General features: G+C 42.1%; 1 protein-coding gene across 5 annotated transcripts in view; it reads right to left on the reverse strand.

The window, feature by feature from the left end:
* Window positions 1-22,216, reverse strand: part of KIF13A (kinesin family member 13A) — a 220,376-nt gene that overhangs the window by 73,139 nt on the left and 125,021 nt on the right. For all 5 annotated transcript variants that reach the window (XM_073678820.1, XM_073678817.1, XM_073678818.1 and 2 more), the window contains exons 4-11: window positions 21,682-21,774; window positions 21,031-21,211; window positions 8,331-8,418; window positions 5,809-5,943; window positions 4,847-4,959; window positions 3,066-3,177; window positions 1,804-2,016; window positions 980-1,090 (exon numbers count right to left, since the gene is read on the reverse strand). In XM_073678820.1, coding sequence (XP_073534921.1) covers window positions 980-1,090; window positions 1,804-2,016; window positions 3,066-3,177; window positions 4,847-4,959; window positions 5,809-5,943; window positions 8,331-8,418; window positions 21,031-21,211; window positions 21,682-21,774 — 1,046 coding nt within the window. The remainder of the gene's footprint in view (window positions 1-979; window positions 1,091-1,803; window positions 2,017-3,065; window positions 3,178-4,846; window positions 4,960-5,808; window positions 5,944-8,330; window positions 8,419-21,030; window positions 21,212-21,681; window positions 21,775-22,216) is intronic.

Here is a 22,216-nt window from a genome sequence, read left to right on the forward strand (position 1 = left end):
ATAACACTGCTAGAAAATGAAGGTAATTCTATAATAAATTATGTTGTTTTGTCAATGCCATTTCTCTGCTTTATTACATAAATACAGATTCTCTGCTCCCGCTGCCCTAAGTCACAGGTTTATTCAAACACGTGCACCCAGGGAGAGACCTGTCAGTCACTGGCAGTGGGCGGAGAGAAGCTGGAAGGGTCTCACCTGTCTGACTAGTCCTTCGTGCAGTACTGTCCCCGGCAGCTATTAAAGTATGTATTTCTCTGAAACGCTGCAGTGTTTCAAAATTACATATATATGTACAATGATACAGCCAGTGTCTGATACACACTACCTGTGGATCGTGCAGAATGAATCAGCTGTCAGGTTCCCTCTAAGTGTGAACTTACTTACATACAGTTTTTTTTTTAATTAAAAAATGGTATTGTAATTGTCCATCTTGTTGCAGCTGCTATTTTTTTAAGTGACAAGAGGAAATACATTAGTTACTTTAAAATTACTTTCCAATAAACTTCTTATCAGTTGTCATTTTGGAAACAGGTGATAACAATATATAGTGAAACTTTTACCAGTTTTACCAAAGAAGCAAAAAAAAAAACCTGACATTCCCGTAAAGAATAAAGCATTTTCATAGTCCCAAATATAAAAACTAACATGGATTGTTAATCAGTATATTCAGTGGTCAACTTTAATTTCTTGAGGTCCCCTCTCCATAGTTTATCTGTTACATACAAGTGTTATGCACCTCATCAGGGTGCCCGGTTAGGGTGACACTTCCCTCGAGGGTGACACCACTCCTATACCGCCTTTTTATTATTCATTCACTGCATATTTCAGAACTGGATTATGTACCCAACAAAAACCTCACACCGAGTCGAAATGTTTCATTAAAATATTAATAAAATATCATCTGAAAATAAATCTGTGGTCGGTGAAAAATAATCCTAAAATACTTTTTTTTTTGCTATACTATGGTTAACACATGTACCTGAGCAATAGCTTCCGTCTTCCTCAACTTCTCTTCCCAGGTGATTGTTAGCTCTCGGATTAATTTTTCAGATTCTTCTAATTTTTCCTTTAGTTCAGGTGCCTTCATAGACTGTGCATGGAAAATATCAAGCAGCCATACATATTTAATTAGACTACTGAGAATTTAATCGAGCTGCATATATTCATCTCTGCTGCATATTAAAACTGCAAAGAATAGAGCGCAGACGTGTTTTGTTAAAAAAAAACACAGAAAAAGAATCATGAAAATACAAAATATGGACGTATCATTCATGACATGTGGTGAACGCGATTCATAATGGAGCACAGAACAATAAAATAAATCATTTATTTCATGGTCACATCACAGAGTCTGCTTGTATTGTTCCTATATGAAACTCCTGTAGTACATGAAATAATGGACGTCAATGGCGGTGGGCTGCTTGCAACATTGAGATCAGAACACTCTTTGGTGGCTAATACCACGCTTTATTTATTAAGAAAAGCATTTGGTGCACGAGTAACGAGTGGCATTCATTCACACACAATGGATGCCCATTAATCAGCATAAATCAAAATATGAATATTATGAAATACTCCTTTAAGTGTTTTGAAAGTTCATATCGTCAAGGCCACTAAAAAAATTCTCAGATTTACCCCTATAAGGAACCAATTACCTATTAACGAGAATCTATTCTGTTATCTCTACGTTAGATATCACAGTGGAGTTCTGAGATTAATCTAAATTCATTAGCTGTAGATAAAGAAGGAACATACTGTATGAAATAAAGGACACTCTTTATTGGGGACAGGTAAACTACTCACTTCGGCCTGTGAGAGCTGCTCCTTCAGTTTCTCCACCTCTTCCCGCAGCTCTCTGATAACTCTGGCGTTGGGATCCTCGTTGACCACAGCATGGTTGACTATTCTTTTGGCCCGATCAGCATACCTTAAGGTTGAAAGTGTCTCTTCGTAGTTGTCGGCTGCTGGGCTGATTGTAGCGATCATGGCAGTTTTGCTATTTCCACCCAAATTGTCCTTAGTTACAAATAAAAGTCAAATAAATGTTATTCACAGGAGTTAAATACTCATCAAAATGTCAAAAATGTTTCTATTCACACTCCAAAATATACAGATTATCTCCACCAGTCATACAGAGGCATGTGTATATCACCTTTTTTTCCACTCACCGGACAACCCCTTCTCAATCACTAGGTTTCCCCACTATAAATTAATAACCGCTATATTCTCCTCCAGTGCAGCTCTTCCTGGGCTCGTGTGACATTGTTAGGTCAAGTAAGCCCTGCAGCCAATCAACGTTAGCTTCACTCTTCCCTCTTTTGGTCAAATTAAACATATAGTGAAAGCGAGAGAGCAGCCACGGTTCTGACTTTGTCCGGATGTCAGTTACATCTCAAGGAGGGGAGAGTGAAGTGACCGCTGATAGGCTGCAGGGCTCGTGTGACATAATGGTATGCGAGCCCTGGGAGAGCCAGTGTCGACATCACTGGAACAGAGCCAGCACAGGAGGGGAGTATAGCTACTATTATTTCATAAGGGGGAAAAATAATGATTGAGAATGGGTTGTCAGAGTAGTAGACAACCCCTCTAAAAATGGAAAATCAAAATTATCTTCTGATACCAATATTGGAGATCTGAGATCACAGACTTAACCAAAGTGGTTATCATGTATGCATCTAAAACTATAATAAGAGTTTACATAGTTGCGGACCTACAGCTATTCTTCCCCATACACAAATGCATGCTCAGCTAGGTTGAGAGTACATGTGTTCTCAAGAAGGAGAGGGGAGTAAACTGATGCTAGATACCGCAACAAAAGGATTGAGAAGGTTGAAATCCAACCTGCCTGTCGCTTCTTTCCTCCTAAGATTTGTAGTATGGGTAGAGTCGGGATATCCCCAAACAAGGACAATGGGTCAATCCCACCAAAAGAAGCAGGTTCGGCTAATGTGTATTACCACATTAAGACATGTCAGAAGATAATTTTGACTGGATTTTCCATCTAAATTAAAACAAAATCATCTATCCAAAATGTATATAAATTGTGAAATGTGTGGGGCTGCTACCTTCAGCAGCCATGTGAGCACAGAATCTCTGTAAGGAACAAACTTGTTCTTCCCTTTCCCAGCAGCTTGATCAGCCAACGATGAGATCACCAACCCCAAAGTTGTCAAGGACCTTAGTGGAAAGATGGAAAAGAAAAAAAAAAGTTAGATCCAAATTGTACCAGTATGTAATTATACAAATACAGAATGGTGAATGCTCAAAAATAGAAAAAGGAGGCCATATTCCTATTTTGCCCAGGTTACAGTACTACAACCCAAGCACAAGTGAAGGTTACTGACACACTGGAAAATATCTGTACATAGACCACAATCCTTTCCGTTTTATCCTAGAAAGTGAAATATTTGCTTGTCTATGTGAAACTCCTACAAATTAACTAGTACCTGTCCACCACTGAATAATGGCTTCCAGTGATGCCCACCTGGAGGCACAGTGTGAAACTGGAAGACCCTGTGCCTGAAGAGAGCCCTCCAGGAAGAGTCATTTCATATCAACGCTCATTTAGACTAACTCCTCGATGGTAACATTTTCATCCCCCACATAAAAGGAGAACAGTGAATCGGCAATATACCCACTACAGAATTTATAAAATTAACTATAAAAATATGTATATTCTTTATTTAATATATAAAACAAAATAAAAAAATAGATCACAGTGCAAAATGGCGTCACAGACAATAATAGTACAAGATTGATGTAATATGCTAGAAACAAAGCATATAAGCAAAGAAGCATATACAGAAAGGGTTAGCTTTCTGCACACACGGTGCGTTTTTGCGGCGTTTTTTCCAAGTGGAATTGGCCCAAAAACGCTAGGGAATCCTTATGCCAGCAAAGTCAATGAAAATCCTGAAGTGCTGTGCACATGATCAGTATTTTTCCTTTTAGGATTTGCTGCAGTTTGTCAATTCTTTGTGCGTTTTTCACCCATTGAATGCACTGAAAAAACTTCGGTAAAGAACGCAACATTTTTGAGGCTGCCAAGAGATGCAGAAACTTTGCAGAAATTTCTGCAATCAAATACTCAACGTGAGCACATATCCTTAAGATAATAGCATATTCATAAGTTATCTCCTCCTGCTGCAAAAATGTCAGCCACTACGTGCGTTTTGAAAAAAATCAGGGCCCCGATGTGCGTTTCGGCTGACTGCCAAAGCATGTCATGGCGAGCGTCATTCCAGCAGGAGAGGACAAATTATAGGTATGCAATTATCTTTACCCTTGTGGAGTATATTCTTTTAAAATATTATTATTACTGAGTCCCAAAGGTACCATTCACTATTATGATGCCGACAGAGTCACTTTGGACAGTGTCTGGCCTCTGTACTGGCAAGTCTTCGTCTTTTTCAGGCATGCACAAAAACTTATCAGATCATGTTATTGTGAATTCCTGGAAAAAGATGAACGTTGCCGGGACAAAGGACAGATAACGTCCAAAGTGACTCCGCTAGCCTCATAATAGTGAATGGCTCTGTCATGGTTTCCATCGAAATCCTATTTTTTGGAGGTCTACATCCTAACCCTATTCAAGCTGAATGTGATGTGCAGCCCTTTGACCTTCAGTTGTGCTTCTTGATTTCTTCAGATAATGTGTGAGGTTGACCTCTCCTGGTTTGTGATTGGAATATTGACCTGTAAGAACCAGCACCAATTCCTTAACTTTTCATTGTTGCTTTAAACATGATATGAAGTTAAATAACATCTTCAGGAGAAAATGTAAATTGCATCTGTCGATTCACATAGAGCTATTGAGTATTACTGAAAACAATGGAAAGGCCCTTACTTGTTGATGTTACTTCCTTCCTTGAGGCGTTCTCCAGCAGCACCGGTTTTGGACACTCTCTCGCTGCCAGCCAGGTCTACAAGGCTGACCTTACTGACACGCTCTCCTGAGTTCTAATTAGGAAAAATGAGAAACCTCAGCATCATTTCTACAAATGTATGTTGGGGAAAAGACAATTATTTGCACTACCAGATATGATAATCCAGAAAGACTAGTTTTCTACCACATAACTGTTATATAATGTGGAATTTCACAAGAAACTGTTAAAGGTCATATCTTCAGCTTCCAAAATATGTCAGGCTGACAGCCATTCATTTAGACGGTGCTACATTTATGAATGCCATTTTGACCTTTGTGAATCACAGCCCAAACTTCTAAAGTTGCTATGGAATTTCACAAGACGGAGCTGGGAAAATCAATTAGAAAGTTCCTCCAAAATAACATACAAAGTGATAGAAGCAGATTGTGAATTAAGTGGACATTTATCACATGTTCACAGGATAGGTGAGAGATACATTATTGTTGGGTCCAAACCAATTACCAGAACTGGGGTCCTGTGCTCCCGCACGACCGCATTGAGAAGAACATCAAATAAAGTGCTGGTAAGGCATAAGGGGGGCCACTCTAGTCCAAGTCTAGGGCAACGTTCATGTGGGTAAAGCCACCATTACTTCCTATGGATGTTGTGGCTCCCCCTGTCCATGGGTAGCAGAAGAGCTGCTGTAATGAGCAATCACAGTGCCGCGTTCAATGCCTCACCATAAAACATGTCAATAAATACCTCTTTTACTGTGCCATGCGGTGGCACTACAGAGAAACTAACTGGCAGGTTTTTCTACAGATTACACCTGGCTATTGGGCATCACAGCACGGGAACACTCTGTCCAGAGCGGAGAACCCCTTTTAACGTAACTCAAAATAAGAAAAAAAACATATTTACATATATTAATTCATATACTTACACCAGACTGATGGTCAAACAAGGTCTGCGTCAAAATAATATTAAATACAGCATGTGATCGGCTGCTTTCTTCATTCATGTTTGTTGCAGCAACAGTACGAGATTTGTTTCCTTCAGACATTAAAGATTCAATATCCTAAAAAATTAAAAAAACACGAGATTGAGTAAAGGATTTTTAGACATATCATTGGCCGCAATACATTTTTACACTAAGAAAATACAACTTCTGTAACCCAAAAGCACAATCATACAGTTCTAAATTGCATATTTCACTTTGATCAATAACATGTTTCGGATGTAGATGGAGAAAGCACCAGCTTCAAGAGGGAGGGATTTTACCATTTACCATAATTAACAATCCTAGAGCATTGTTAGACCACTAAATTCCAACAGTGCCGCCAGTGTCAGACTGTGCAGGGGCACATCCTACTGACATGTAAAACACCCTGCTGTTAAAGGGATTGTCCAGGACTTAATAATTTATCACCTATCCGTAGGATAGGTCATCAATATGTTATCAGTGGGGGTCCAAAGCAGGGCACCATCAACTGAAAACAGCTCTGGCTGTAGCTGGAACTAAGCGATAGGAGATAAATACCAGGTGGTGGCCATTTAACAATGTAAACTGCTGTTGTATTCTGCCCCATACATCGTTTAGTCCTGCCAATGGCCAGAGAAGTTTTCAGTTGATCATGGGGGTTGCCGGATTTTGGACCCCCACCAATCTCATATTAATGGCCTACCGTATCACTATGTCGGTCCCATAAAATCCATTTCAATTTCTTTAAACACTTTCAGGGAGAATTGAAAAAAAAAAAAAGGAGCAGCACAGACAGGTAATCTTTAAATATTTCGCACAGCTGAAATCCTGTATCCTTGCAAGAAATTCTGATAGCTAACTTAAAGGGGTTTTCTCAGTTCCTCAATTAGAAGTGCACTGCTCTGCTTCATCTCAGCTTCTTTCTTACCAGGGGCACACTGCCAAAGAGACCACCGTCATTGTCGAACCACAGGAGTGAACTGTGTGCTCTCCGACACTGCAAGCATGGGTAGCTTTTCCCCTACAACATTGAGGAGTGTAGGGGCACTGACGCTGATCCACTCCGCTTCAGAGGAGCACTTAAGCGCTTTATTTGAATTAGCTTTCAAGCGCTGTGCACCGCGCACAGGAGACCGGCCACTGCCGATAGTCTATTGTGGTCATTAACTTATGCAAAGAGTAATAAATAAAATAAAAATCCCGCTGTTGTAGAGAATGGAGATGATTTTTAATAAGAGTTAAACTGCAAAGTTGCATGCTTTTACAAATGCTCTTTTACCAAAAAAAGAAATGGAAAATAATCCTTTAATGGTGGTTCCAACTATGTCAGACTGTTCAGAACTTGCTGTAAGTGGTTACCAAATTTTATACCTTCATCTTTCACAGTGCTAATTAGAGTTAAAGAAACTGCAGACTAGAATGACATATTGTCACGTGTCTCGTGCTAACGTCATATCAACATTTAAGACAATCTAATGAATATAAGAGTCCAAAACCAGAGAAATATACATTATTAGTTAACAGACATCAGTATACTAGAGAGTTGTTGCTGGCCGTAAGAAAATGGTTAATAGGGCTATCGCTGGGCTATGATCTCCGCCCCATAACACGATTACTCATGCTACAAGCATTACAACATTAGTTTAATTGCCCTTGAAAAAAACAACAGGAGAATCTCCTAAGCAGATGTCAATATTACTACTGGCCGAAGCAGAGAGAGTTGTGCTGTTTGCTGTATAACAATTAATCAGTTTAGGAGTAATCCACTTAGACAGGATATTTTCTTGCGACGCGTTGTTAAACAGTTTACAATTAATTGGCCAATAGATTACAGGAGCACGGTAGATAGGTGCAAGGATCTGCTGAACAAGTCACAAACACCACGTCTGGCATATCGTTACAGAACATGTATTCATGGTGGCCAATGTGAGAGATGGCTTGGAAATGTCTATTACTTGCCACATCGACACGTTGGGCCCCGACTCATCCAAGTTTTTTTGCTAGAATTCTGGAGTAAAACATTATATGAAAGTCGCAAAATTTTAGAGTAACATGAAGTTGCGAAAAAAACTTTTAGCTTTTTAATCACCAGTCCCAGCCGAATCTGCCAAAATGGGCCGAGCATAGGTGGGGCAGAACAAGGCAAAACTCGACTGGGGAGGTCTTCAAAAGTTACGCAAGCTTGGTGATGTACCTTACATCAGAAATGTACTCCAATTCATGGCTGGGGAGGCATTTCTGGTGACATTTGTGAGATACACCCAATTCAATAAGTGGCAGGTGCCTCTTAATAAACTAGGCGCATCTTACTCCAGCATGCCCATCATTAAGACTGGTGTACGTATTGCCTTAATGATTCGGGTTCTTATTAAAACATTAATGTAGTATTGGGATGTGAAATGGTTGTTAATATAAATATGGCAGTTCACGTGGAAATGAGGAAAACTGTCCAACTATATTAATTAGAGAATATGTAATATTACCTCAAATGTAGTTACAGCTAATTGAGATAAACCATCAACGTATGGTCCCAAGACCTTGTGCTCCCTGACTTTAAGGGATTGTCGGCTTCTAGAAAAAACAAAAAACACAATAAACACACAAATATATACAGCTTCAATAGAAGGGGACTGGATTAGTCCTTTAAAAACACATTCAACTCTGCCAGCAGCAGTAAAATAGCCAGATAAAATGATAAAAGTGCAGGAAATTGTACAAAGGCCCTTAGTGTGAATAAGGGCGCAGTCAGACGGCCATATGACACGGACGACGATCGCCTTGCAATGCTTGGACTGGCCATCGACTCTCCTGACCCCAGCGTGACAGGTGCATAGAAATACAGGCCGTGTCACGCTCGGGTCAGGAGAGCCGCCGGCCAGTCCAAGCATTGCAAGGCGATCTTTATCTGTGTTATATGGCCATCTGACTGCGCCCTAAGAGCAAATGTCTGTGAGGTTGTACTTACACAGCCCATATGCGTCAGTTTAAATGACCGCCAACTGACTACAAGAAAGCCGATCGGCGGTCGTTTAATAGCCTGTTTGGACAATCCGACCACACTTTCATGCTCACAGAATGATTGGTAACACAATGGTTTTGTGAACATAGACGGTCATTGTTCTTGACAGCACATGTTCTGTTTACATAGCGATGATGGCACCGCTGTAGGGGGTGAGTACACATTGTTGATTAAAGGGGTTGTCCAGTAAAAAGTGATAAGTCTGCAGTCACTCTGTGTAACTACAGACTTATGAATCTCCCCCACCCCCCACAGGCACTGTGTTCTGCAGGGATTCGCCGGTATGAGACCCGGTAACGGAGGGTATGTAAGTGTTATACATACCCCCGGCCAGTGACAATGGGGCTTTTGGTTCACCCCATCACATTATTGCATGCTGAGAAGAGGTTTGCTCGCCACCATCACTTTGGTGTGGGACACTATGCGAGTCCACCCGCTGTTATGGTGATATTACAGTGCCTGTGAATAGGAGGTGACTGATGTAGTGTCACTCATCCCAGGAGAAAGAAATCACGTCAAGTTGGGATGAGCCCTTTTCACAAACCCTGTGTACTAACCCCTACAGTGCTTTTCTCCCTGTTACACACGACACAACAGTGACATAATTTACAATCAATAATTTCAACCATATGAACATATCATGCACAGTTATAAAAAAATAAGACTATTAATTGAATGTATCTGTGATAATTATAGTATTGGAGCTGGAGCTGTATATAATGGGAGGCATCGCTAAAGTTTCCACGAGTCGATTTGGAAAGAATTATAAAAAAGTCTTGTAATCATGGAGGTTAGTTAAGCATACTGTCATAAGAATCACAAGTTATAGAAGAAACAAAGGCGTCAGTGTAAAATATGTTAGGGAACAGTCTGACTCTCCATGAAAAAAGAGGGTTATGCTTTCAGGAGACATTACTCCGAGTTTTTTTTTTTAAATCAGATACATTTTTATTCGTTTAATACATTTTTATTCGTTTAAAGATAGAATAATAAAATACATCTTCAGTACAATAATTTCTCATTTTCTTATTAACAAAAAGAACCCCTCACCCACCCTCCCTCCCCTTTTACGGACGACAATAATCCCTTATCGTTATATAACATATGTTTCAATGTCTTATAATCATTACAATGTGTTTTATACTGTAATGTAATCATCGGATTCTTTCCTCCAAAAGCATTAGCATTAACGCACCTTCCATGGTGCCCATAGGTTGTCACTGAGTTTGGCGTTTTTCCTTTTTAAATACATTTTTTCCTCCATTCGTACCACATACTCCACCTGCCTTATGTACTCCTGTCTAGAGGGAGGCTCCGTTCGCACCCAATACCTAGCTATTACCTTCCTAGCTGCATATAAGAGTCTGGCAATTGCCAATTTTGCGACATCATTCCCCACAAGTTCCTCCACATATCCCAGCAAGCAAACCACTGGATCTCTAGGAATTATACAATGATACCGTCCTTCAATTAGGCCAGCTACTTCAGACCAATAGTTTGCAAGCTTTGGGCAACTCCACATAACATGTAATATATCAGCATTTTCTGACCCACATCTCGGGCAATCCGAATTCTCCCGTACCCCTATCCTGAACAAAAAATTGGGTGATCTATATGCTCTATGTACAAGAAGTAATTGAGACATTCTGGCAGGTTCATTTAGAGACAACTTAGGAATATATTCCAAAATGGACTCCCACCTGTCATCTTCAATGGTACCAACATCTGCTTCCCACCTCTCCCTTGCCAGAACAGGATAGTTCAATAGAAAGGTGTGGAGCAAATCAGCATACACCCTAGATATAACGCCTGCTGTACATCCCCCCATACAAATATAGTCAATAACAATATCCTTTTGAACAGACAGGTTCTTGATTTTCCTTTGTTTAATAAACGCATGTTTAACCTGTGTATACTGATAGCTGTGTCTGTCTAATAAATGAAATTCCTCTTTCAGCATCTCTAAGGTTTTCATGTTTTGATTGTCCAACAGTTGGTAAAAGTACTGTATACACCTTACCACCCATCCTCTCAGCTCTCCTATCTTATAAAATTCACCTCAATTTTCGTTATCCCAAATAGGAGTATACATACACATTCCTACTATACCTCTAATCCTCTTCACCCTCATCCACAGTTTATGGACTAGACCACATGTCGGGTATGACCTGCCTCTCTTCCCAAAAAGTCCCGACTCTAGGCCCACTACCAATGGACTCTTTTTAAGATGAGCTTCCAAGACCGCCTGGATAGTCCCCTTCACGGCCTTCAGTGCCTACCCTCTAATATGCTGAGACTGTGCTGCCAAAAAGTATATCCACGGGTTTGGTAAGGCGAGACCCCCCCTCTTCTTTCGGCCTCTGGAGAGTCTCCAGCTTAATCCTGGGTTGTCCTCCACCCCAAACCAGATCCCTAAATACTGAATTAATAAGCTGGAATACCGACCGAGGAATCCACACACGGGAGTTGTGTAAAACATATAGCAATTTGGGCATCAGCACCATTTTAAGAAGATTGGTGCATCCCACCACCAAGAGGCGCATTTTGCTCCACGTAGATGCTTTATCTTTTAATTTCCCAATTATCGGGTATACATTCAACTGAAGGTACTCCTTTCCTGGTAATGATATCGTAATTCCAAGATATTTAAACTCTCGTACTAATTTAAGTTGTGTACGTTCCACTTGTTCAACATCTAAGCCATCCAGGGTATCTATTTCCATAATATGAGATTTATCCCAATTAATTTGCAGCCCAGATAACAGGCCAAATCTTTTGATGATAGCTATTGCACCATGTAATGACGCTTGAGGGTCCTGTAAAAATAATAAATTATCATCTGCGTACAACACTATCATCTCCTCAACCAGCCCATACCGAAATCCCTTTACCACGTCTGACTGTCTCATTACAGAAGCCAGTGGCTCTATGGCCAAGGCAAATAATAGCGGGGAAAGGGGGCAGCCCTGTCTGGTTCCTCTTGTCATATCAAATTTATCTGATCGTTCCCCATTTACTCATATTCTAGCCACAGGGTGTGTATACAATAACTTTACCCAGGCCACAAAAACCGGACCAAATCCCATCAATTGGAGAACTCGCCAGAGATAGCTTCACTCTACACTATCAAAGGCTTTCCGTGTGTCCAGTGAGACCACAACTCTATGCCCAGCATTGTCAGCGGCCAATTGCATATTAAAAAATAGTCGCCTCAAGTTATTGGCCGTTGATCTGTCCGGCATAAAACCTGACTGATCTGAGTGAATAATACTAGAAACTACACGGCTTAACCGGTTAGACAATACTTTAGCTAAGATTTTAATATCAGCCGGTAGCAGAGATATGGGTCTATATGAATCTGGCTGTGTCCGGTCCTTATCTGCCTTGGGCAAAACCACTACTGTAGCCTCCCGCATTGATTCCGGTAATTCTCCCACCTCCAGGGCCTCCAGAAACACATCCTTCAATTTTGGCAATAGTATATAGTTACATAGTTACATAGTTTATAAGGCCGAAAAAAGACAAGCGTCCATCCAGTTCAGCCTATTTCTTGTGCACTGCAGCTATTCCGCAGCGTTGATCCAGGGGAAGGCAACAAAAAACCATGCGGTATAGGCCAATTTACATCATTGAGGAAAAATTCACTTCCCGACTCCAATCTGGAAGTCAGATTAAATCCCTGGATTAATTAACTAAGCATAAGATGTAATTTTATTGTTCTCAAGAAAGGGGTCCAGGCCTCTCTTGAACTCATTAAGTGAGTTGGACATCACCACTTCCTCTCCCAGAGAGTTCCAGAGTCTCACGGCTCTGACCGTAAAGAATCCCCATCTATGCTGGTGCAGGAACCTCCTTTCCTCCAGACGCATAGTGTGCCCCCTCGTCTTTGTCACCATCCTTGGTATAAACAGGTCATGGGAGAGATCTCTGTACTGCCCCCTGATGTATTTATACATGTTTATGAGGTCTCCCCAAAGCCTTCTCTTTTCCAACGTAAATAGGCCTAATTTTGACAACCTCTCTGGGTATTCTAGTCCCTCCATTCCCTTTATTACCTTAGTCGCCCTCCTTTGTACCCTCTCTAGCTCCAATATGTCTTTCCTGAGCCCCGGAGCCCAGAACTGTGCACAATATTCTAAGTGCGGCCTTACCAGCGCTTTATACAGAGGAAGAAAAATGTTCTCATCATATGCCCCTATTCCTCTTCTGATGCATGCCATGACTCTATTTGCCTTCGCAGCTGCTGCCTGACACTGGGCACTCCAATTTAATTTGCTGTTAACCAAGACGCCCAGGACCTTCTCCATGTCAGATTTCCCCAACTGTTTCCCATTTAATATGTATGGGTGACTGCTGTTTTTCTTTCCCATGTGCATGACCTTACATTTATCGGCATTGAACCCCATTTGCCATTTTTTGGCCCATCTCCCCAATTTATTTAAAACCTCCTGTAGCTGTACTCTATCCTCATCTGTATTAACTACTTTACAAAGTTTAGTATCATCTGCAAATATTGCTATTTTACTATGCAACCCTTCCACTAGATCATTAATAAATATTTTAAATAATATAGGGCCCAAGACAGACCCTTGAGGCACCCCGCTAGTAACCCTGACACACCCTGAGCTTACTCCATTGATAACCACCCTCTGCTTTCTATCACTCAGCCAGCTATTTACCCACTTGCACACATTATCCCCCAGACCAAGCATTCTCATTTTATATACCAACCTTTCGTGTGGCACGGTATCAAATGCTTTGGAGAAGTCAAGGTATACAACATCCACTGACTCTCCCCGGTCCAGCTGTGAGCTCACCTCCTCGTAGAAGGCGATCAGGTTTGTTTGGCAGGAGCGATCCCTCATGAATCCATGTTGATATGGAGTTAGACAGTTATTATCATTAAGATATTCTACAATAGCATCTCTAAGAAATCCTTCAAACAATTTACCCACAACAGACGTTAAGCTGACTGGTCTATAGTTCCCAGGGTCACTTTTAGACCCCTTTTTGAATATTGGTACCACATTTGCTTGGCGCCAGTCTAGTGGGACAGTCCCTGTCCATAAAGAGTGCTTGAATATAAGATACAGTGGTCTGTCTATCACATTACTTAATTCTTATAGTACCCGGGGGTGTATGTCATCTGGGCCTAATCACGCACACTCCAGTCAGTCCGGGCGTGTGCATTACAATACCGTTCTACCTATTCTGCATATGCAAGGATGGTTTCTATCCTGGTGCATGCGGGGAGTCCGTTCAAGGAGGTTGAGATTAAAATAGATAAAGACGGGCAATACGTTTTTCTAGTTTGCAGACTTCATGGCAAATTATATTGTGTGGTGGCAGTGTATTTTCCACCGCCATATACTGGGACGAAACTGCAGGAGATTATAGAGCTCACGAGACATTGGATAGGGATTCCTGTGTTGCTGATTGGGGATGTTAACAACATAATGAATAAAATTTGGGATAAAACTAATAGGCAATCGGGAAGAAATGACGGAGAAGAGGAGACATCCTTTGCTAAGTATGTATCAGAGGTGGGCCTGATAGATTTGTGGAGAGTGAGACATGTGGGAGTGAGGACATACTCGTGCTACTCTTCGACACACGGCTCTATGTTTAGAATAGACCTAGCCCTTGGAAATGGGATGATTGGCCAAAACGTTATGCATATTGAATATCTACCTAGGATACTCTCTGATCATTGTCCCTTGTTGGTGGAGCTGAGGTCCGGTATATGTGGGGGCTGTGGACGGAAAGAATGGAAGGTTCACCCAGTATGGTTAGAAACGGTGGATATTCAGAAAATAGTAGGAGAAGTGGAGGAATCCTTCCAGAATAACGTGGGAAGTACAGCCATAGGAACTGTGTGGGACACAATGAAGGCATATGTTAGGGGTTTACTGATCCGAGATATCTCTAGATGTAAAAATCAGAACAGAATGGAGGAAAGAGAGGCATTGGCTGCGCTGAAGAAAGCAGAGGAGGAATTGGTGCTTAACCCCACCGTAGAGGCGCAACAGATCATGAAGGAAGCTCAAAAAGGGGTGGATAAAGTATTTCTAGCCAGTGGGGAAAAAAAGAGGGAATTTCAAAAAATTGCCTGTTATGAAGAAGGTGAAAAAGTTGGCCACCTGTTGTCTATTATAGCAGCAGCGCAGAGAGAACCGGGATATATATACGGTCTCCTGGATCCAACTGGCACCTTAGTCACTGAAACGCGGGATATCTTGAAGGTGTTTAGGGACTTCTATGGTGATCTATATCATTCTAAGTTAAGTAATTCAGGAGATGACATAGACCAATTCTTGAGGGGAACCCAGATATCTAAACTTAGTGAGGAGGCTAGGGTTAGCTTGGAAGGCCCCCTGACGGCGGAGGAGATGGAGGAAGCTTTGGCTTCAATGGCAAATAAAGCCCCAGGAGCAGATGGCCTACCAACAGAGTTTTATAAATATCTTAGAGATACGGTGTTCAGACAGGAACTGTACTGCAACAAATACAGGAGCGAGTCTGGGTATGCGGCCCCCAGAGGGCGAGACGAACAGGCAAAGAGCGTGTTCACACGGGCCTGGAAATACAGCCTCCAGGAAAGGCAGAAAGACAGCTGGCTAGAGTACACAGACAGGACACAGTTCAGACACGGGAACTGATACCGCAAGGCAGGAAACATAGACAGGACCTGGCACATCAGTGACAAGAAGCCAACTGACAGAGCAAGATGCTCAGGCATGGATTCCAAGGAGGAGCTGGTTTAAATACCAGGTGACAGACAGCAATAGGCTGAGGACGCATTAGGGGTGTGTCTGCAGCAGCTACAAGAAACAGGAAGTTCAGCGGGCGTCGCCCTAAGCAGCCAGAGCAGAGCAAAGCAGACAGTATGGAAAGAATCCAGAGTGGCAGTCTGGACTGGAAATCAAGTGCGCGCTCTTGCACAGTGGGAGATGGACCACTATGCAAGGACGCAGCCAGGTATGTTACAGGTATGCTCTTTGAACCCACTTCCTCGCTAAAAAAACAATTTTGTCCCTTTTCAGGTGTGTTTCCATAAGGCAGATAATGGAGGGCCCTTGAGCCAAAATATTTTGAAGAATAGTGGCCCGTCTCGTATGTTCCAGCTTAATACCTTAACCATACCCGCCATTGTTTATCAGAATCAATATCTGTGTATATAACCACATCATACATTGCCCCCCATGCCGTCCGCCCCCCCGTCTCCCTCCCCCACCCATACCCCAAACCAAAATAACTTCTAACCACCCCTGTCACCCCCAATCCTCCTCCCAATTTGTCGTTCCGTTCTGCTCTCTCTAAAATGTGTTGTACAATGTCACACAACCTGCCACAATGCATGTAATACATGGGAGCCAATGTCTGCTTTCTAACCACATTGTAAAGGCCTCTATACAAATTAGATGAAAGTCATCCAAACTCACTAATTTAATTGAATTGGCCCAACCATCTAATGTGTGTGGGGCCTTCCCGACCCTCCCCCAAAATAATAATAATAATAATTTTTATTTTTTATAGCGCCAACATATTCCGCAGCACTTTACAAATTTTAGGGGGGACTTATACAACAATACAGAATAAACATAACTCATATCGAAAGGAGTGAGGGCCCTGCTCGCAAGCTTACAGTCTATGAGGAAATGGGGGAGACACAAAAGGTAGAATGTACATATATTGTATAATGCAGCCTTGATATACTATATAGGATAAATAATACATGGACTGGTCGCCTGCCAGTATGTGTGCAGTCCTGACCGAGGCTATTATGTGCATGGTTGGTATGAACCTGAAATTGAAGAAGATTTTAATATGAGGGAAAACTGGGACGGACAGATAGTGTGTGGAGGTGATATGCCAGTCTAAAGAAATGGGTTTTTAGGGTCCGCTTGAAACTGTGGGTATTGGGAATTAATCGAACTGTCCTGGGTAATGCATTCCAAAGAATTGGCGCAGCACGCGAGAAATCTTGGAGATGGGAGTGGGAAGTTTGGATTATGGAGGATTTAAGTTTTAAGTCACTGGCAGAACAGAGGGCACGTGTAGGGTGGTAGACTGAGACAAGGGAGGAGATGTAGGGGGGTACTGAAGCATGGAGCGCTTTGTGGGTAAGCATAATAAGTTTAAATTGAACTCTATATTGGATGGGTAACCAATGCAATGACTGGCACAGGGAAGAGGCATCGGTGTAGCGGTTGGCGAGGAATATGATCCTGGCTGCTGCGTTAAGGACGGATTGGAGAGGGAAGAGTTTAGTAAGAGGGAGCCCGATAAGTAGAGAGTTGCAGTAGTCCAGACGAGAACGAATAAGAGCGACAGTAAGAGTTTTTGCCGAGTCAAAGGTGAGAAAAGTCCTGATTTTTGAGATGTTTTTGAGGTGTAGATGACATGAACGAGCAAGTGATTTGATGTGAGGAGTGAAGGAAAGATCGGAGTCAAAAATTACCCCAAGACAGCGGGCTTGTTGCTGGGGAGTAATGGTTGAGCCACAAACGGAAATGGCAATATCGGGCACAGGTAGGTTAGTGGAGGGAGGAAATACGAGTAGTTCAGTTTTTGACAGATTCAGTTTTAGACAGAAGGAGGGCATAATGTTAGACACAGCAGAAAGACAATCACTGGTCTTTTGTAGAAATGCAGGGGTGATGTCCGGAGAAGAGGTGTATAATTGGGTGTCATCAACATAGAGATGGTACTGAAAACCGAATCTGCTGATTGTTTGTCCAATGGGAGCGGTGTATAAGGAGAAAAGAAGGGGGCCTAGGACTGATTCTTGAGGAACCCCTACAGTAAGGGGAAAGAGAGAGGAGGAGGAGCCGGCGAAAGACACAGAGAAGGAGCGGTCAGAGAGATAGGAGGAGAACCAGGAGAGAACAGTGTCCTTGAGGCCGACAGTGCGGAGCATAGAGAGAAGGAGCTGGTAATCCACAGTGTCGAATGCTGCAGAGAGATCCAGGAGAATCAGCAGGGAATAGTGACCATTAGATTTAGCTGTTAGTAGATCATTAGAGACTTTAGTGAGGGCAGTTTCAGTAGAATGTAAAGAGCGGAAACCAGATTGTAAAGGGTCAAGAAGAGAGTTGTCTGAGAGATAGCGGATTAGACGGGAATGGACCAGGCGTTCCAAGAGTTTAGAGATAAAGGGAAGATTGGAAACAGGTCTGTAGTTGGCCGTGCAGTTCTGGTCAAGGGATGGTTTTTAAAGTAATGGATGTATGCTGGCGTGTTTAAAAGAAGAGGGAAAGATACAAGATGAGAGGGAGAGGTTGAAAATTTTAGTTAGGCGAGTGGTGACAGCTGGAGCAAGGGACTGAAGGAGATGTGAGGGAATAGGGTCACTGGTGCAGGTGGTAGGGCGAGAAGATGCAAGGAGTCTGATCACTTCATCTTCCGTGACTGGTTCAAAATCAGAAAGTGAGCAAGATACAATGTGGCGGGGGAGAGCATGCAAAACGTTTGGGGATTGGGAGAAAATTTCCTGACGGATATAGTCAATTTTTTCTTTGAAATAATTGGCCAGATCGTCTGTGCTGAGGTCGGTGATCGGGGCTTGTGCTGTATGATTGAGGAGAGAATGAAACGTGTCAAAGAGTCGTTTAGGATTATTGGAAAGTGAGATTATGAGGTTGTTAAAGTAGGTTTGTTTGGAGAGGTGAAGCGCAGAGTTATATGTTTTCAGCATAAATTTATAATGGAGGAAATCTTCGGGCAGATTAGATTTTCTCCACAGCCTTTCAGCGCACCTGGAACACCGCTGGAGAAGACGTGTTTGAGGCGTGTGCCAGGGTTGTCGCCGTCTATGCCGAATTGTTCTTTGTGTAGGAGGTGCGGCTTTATCCAGGGCGCATAGCATTATTCTGTTATAATGCTTCAATGCAGAGTCGGGACATGAGAGGGAGGAGATTGGGGCCAATGATGATTGCAACTTTTTCATAAATTTCTGGGTGTTAATGGCCCGTATATTTCTATAAGTGTGGAAAGTGGGGGGGGGTCTTGAGTAGAGTCACAGTTCTTGACAAAGAATGAAAGAAGATTATGGTCAGACAGTGGAAGGGGAGAGTTAGTAAAGTCATGTACTGAGCAAAGCCGGGAGAAGATCAGGTCCAATGTGTTCCCGTCCTCATGTGTAGGAGAATTAGCAAGCAGTGAAAGGCCGAAGGAGGAGGTTAGTGATAAAAGGTGAGCGGCAGATGGGGAAAGAGGATCGCCAATTGGGATGTTAAAATCTCCCATGATTATCGTGGGGATGTCGCAGGATAGAAAATTTGGAAGCCAGGCAGCAAAGTGATCCAGGAACTGACGGGAGGGACCTGGAGGGCGACAGACAACCGCCACTCGCAGGGCGAAGGGCCGGTAGAGTCTGACTGTGTGGGCCTCAAAAGAAGGGAAGATAAGGGAGGGTACTGGGGGGATAACCTGAAAAGTACATTTTGCTGAAAGAAGCAGACCAACACCTCCACCTGATCTGTTGTCAGGTCTCAGAGTATGAGAGAAGTGTAGGCCACCATAGGAGAGAGCTGCAGCGGCGGTGGTGTCCGACTGCTGGATCCAGGTTTCAGTGAGAGCCAGAAGGTTGCAGGAATTAGAGAGGAAAAAGTCATGGATGTAAGATAGTTTATTACATGCTGAGCGCGCATTCCAAAGGGCACAGTTGAATGAGACAGAAGATATGCAGGGAATATTAATGAGATTAGCAGGGTTTCTGAATGTAACAGGGAAAGAGTTAGTGTTATTACTGGAGGGTGCTGGATTAGGAGAAATATCACCTGCGACTAAGAGAAGGAAGATACAGAGAGTGAGCAGATGGTTGAGTGATTTGTGAGAGTGTTTCCTGTGTTGTATGGTGGGAATGAATGGATCTGTGTGGTATAACATTGTGAAGAGAGCATGACAGCTGTACATAGGAGAAGAGAAGAGTGAGGGGTTAATATGGATGAACTATAATAAGGCTCAGGCAGTTGGAAATCAATCGCCTGATCCGCTTGTTCTGCAGGCAGATGATTCTGGCGGCAGCTTACTCTGCTGTCCCCATAGAGAACACAGCCGAGCTTCCCTGTAGATGGTGCAATCAGGAGAGATAATTGTCAGTTTTGGACCATGTATGGGATCAGCTCATCAAAAACTGATGTGCAGATCATTATACTTACACCAGAGTTTATAACAGTTTACCATAATGAAAAATAAAGCTGTACTGCCCTCGATGGCATTCACTAGGCCTATCCTGGCCATCTTTAAAGTGCTCCACTGGCCCCTGTATTCGCCTTCTCATTCATTTTTAGAATTAGAAGAGGGAGAACCCTAATAAGATTATAATCTGAAATGCAGACATACTGTAGATAACTGATCTTCAAAAGCTGATTAAAGATGGTGCTTCAACAAACTATTCATTTCCAACAATATTATGTATGGTTCATGCCTCCATAAATCACAGTGCTGATTAAGTTACCATCTGCCGAGAGCAGGGGTGGGCAACCTGCGGCCTGTGATGCCATTCTGTGCTTGAAACATCTAGACACAGACATACTTGTCAGCTCACATGCAGTTTCTATATCAGAGAGAAGGGGAGCACTGCATAGAATGATGCGGGGACAGGCAAGTAATAAGGTGCACCAGCCCCATATTTCAGGAAAATTGGCTCCCATTGCCCCTGCTTGGCACTGCAATAACTGTTTGGAATTGCAATTTTCACACTGGCCACTGGGGCATTTTTAGAGTTATACCTCTTGTTCTTTCAGGAAGAGCTTAGAAGCGTTTTCTTATCAGCAGAGGCAGGATTACAATGACAGGTGACACCTCTATACACATGATAACACAGGATCCACCAATCACATTAGGTAATGTCACACCTGACTCTGCTCCCCCTCCTTTGACCATTGCAAAAGATAGGATTGGGATTAGACTTTTGCGGCTATGTACATGTGTTATTTCCTGAAACAAAAGGAGGAATTTGTCGAAAAAAGCTCCATTGGCCAGTACGAAAATTGCAATGTCTATAAGAAGTTGATGGCATCTATGACACATTAGTCATGGCATATTAGTCATTAGGATCTTCAATAAATTAATACAATATAAAGCCATAGTCCAACTGGGCATAACTAAAGGTGAATAGAAATCGTAAGAAATAAAGACGTGCATGCAAGAGCACTTACCCTTTGGGGTCTAAAAGATCTCTGACCTTCTCGTTGTAAATTTCCATATAGGATACCTCCACTTTGAAAGTCTGAGAGTCATTTTCTTCCTCTGCCGCCCTCAGAAATAAAGCACAGCAGAGCCGTGGAATCAATCCAGGCTGGTCTGCTGTGCCCATCATAGAGAAAGACTTTCCTGAACCTGGAGCAAGGTGAAAATTCAGCAGAGAAGACCAGATAAGATAAGAAAACTAATAATAATTGTTTCTAACATCTGCTTTTATATATTAAGCACTGATATATTAATCGTAAGGGTATGTTCACACACAATTTTTGATGCTTTTGTTTTCTGCATGAAAAATCAGGATATGGCCAAAAATCCACAGTATACATTATGTGCATTTTTGGATGCGGTTTTCATGGCCATTTTTATCTTAATAGGAAAACCTGCAGTAAAAACATTGATAGAATTGACATGCTGTGCTTTTTTTTTTAAATGCACCACAGGTCAAAAATCTCACGGAAAAAAATGCACCATGTGAATGAGATTTTAGAACACTCATTTATTTTTCAGATACATCAGAAATACCAAATGTGAACAAGCCCTAAGAGTATTGATATTGTTACTTTTATGTCACCAAATTGAACATACATTTACACTTACTCTCGTACCTGTTTGCCCATATGCAAAAATGCATGCGTTGTATCCCTGAAAGGCATTATCAAGAATTCCCTCCCCAAGGCACTTAAAAACCACTTCCTGACCTGCAAAATAATACAGTAAAATGATAATGTGCACAAATGACTCTTTTCATTACTGATACTCTAGTTTTGGTGCTTTGAAAGACTCATAGAATAAAAAAAAGTCCAAGGAACAACAGAGCTTCAGTCTTCCTGTACATTTGCCAAGTGCAGTCAATCACCGAGTGTCATTACTTCCTTTCCTCTTCCGACAGCTGAGCCGAGAGAGTGACTGGCATACATAATACAGCCGGGCTGCCAATGTGCGGCTGCATACATCGCTGACAAGACAGTAAGCTGATGCTCACCTTTACCAGATATCTGACTTTCTGTTCCGACCTACAAAAGTCATCATATACCCTGACCCAAAATACTGTTTTTTTTACTCATTCATCATTTATTGGGACCTGCACTACACAGAGAAGTCATTTAAATCATCAAGAGAATGCCAAGAGTGTGCAAAGCA

Source organism: Phyllobates terribilis, unplaced genomic scaffold, assembly GCF_046119375.1.
Source record: "Phyllobates terribilis strain yellow unplaced genomic scaffold, ASM4611937v1 Scaffold_4__5_contigs__length_816908805, whole genome shotgun sequence".
Taxonomy (NCBI): Eukaryota; Metazoa; Chordata; class Amphibia; order Anura; family Dendrobatidae; genus Phyllobates; species Phyllobates terribilis.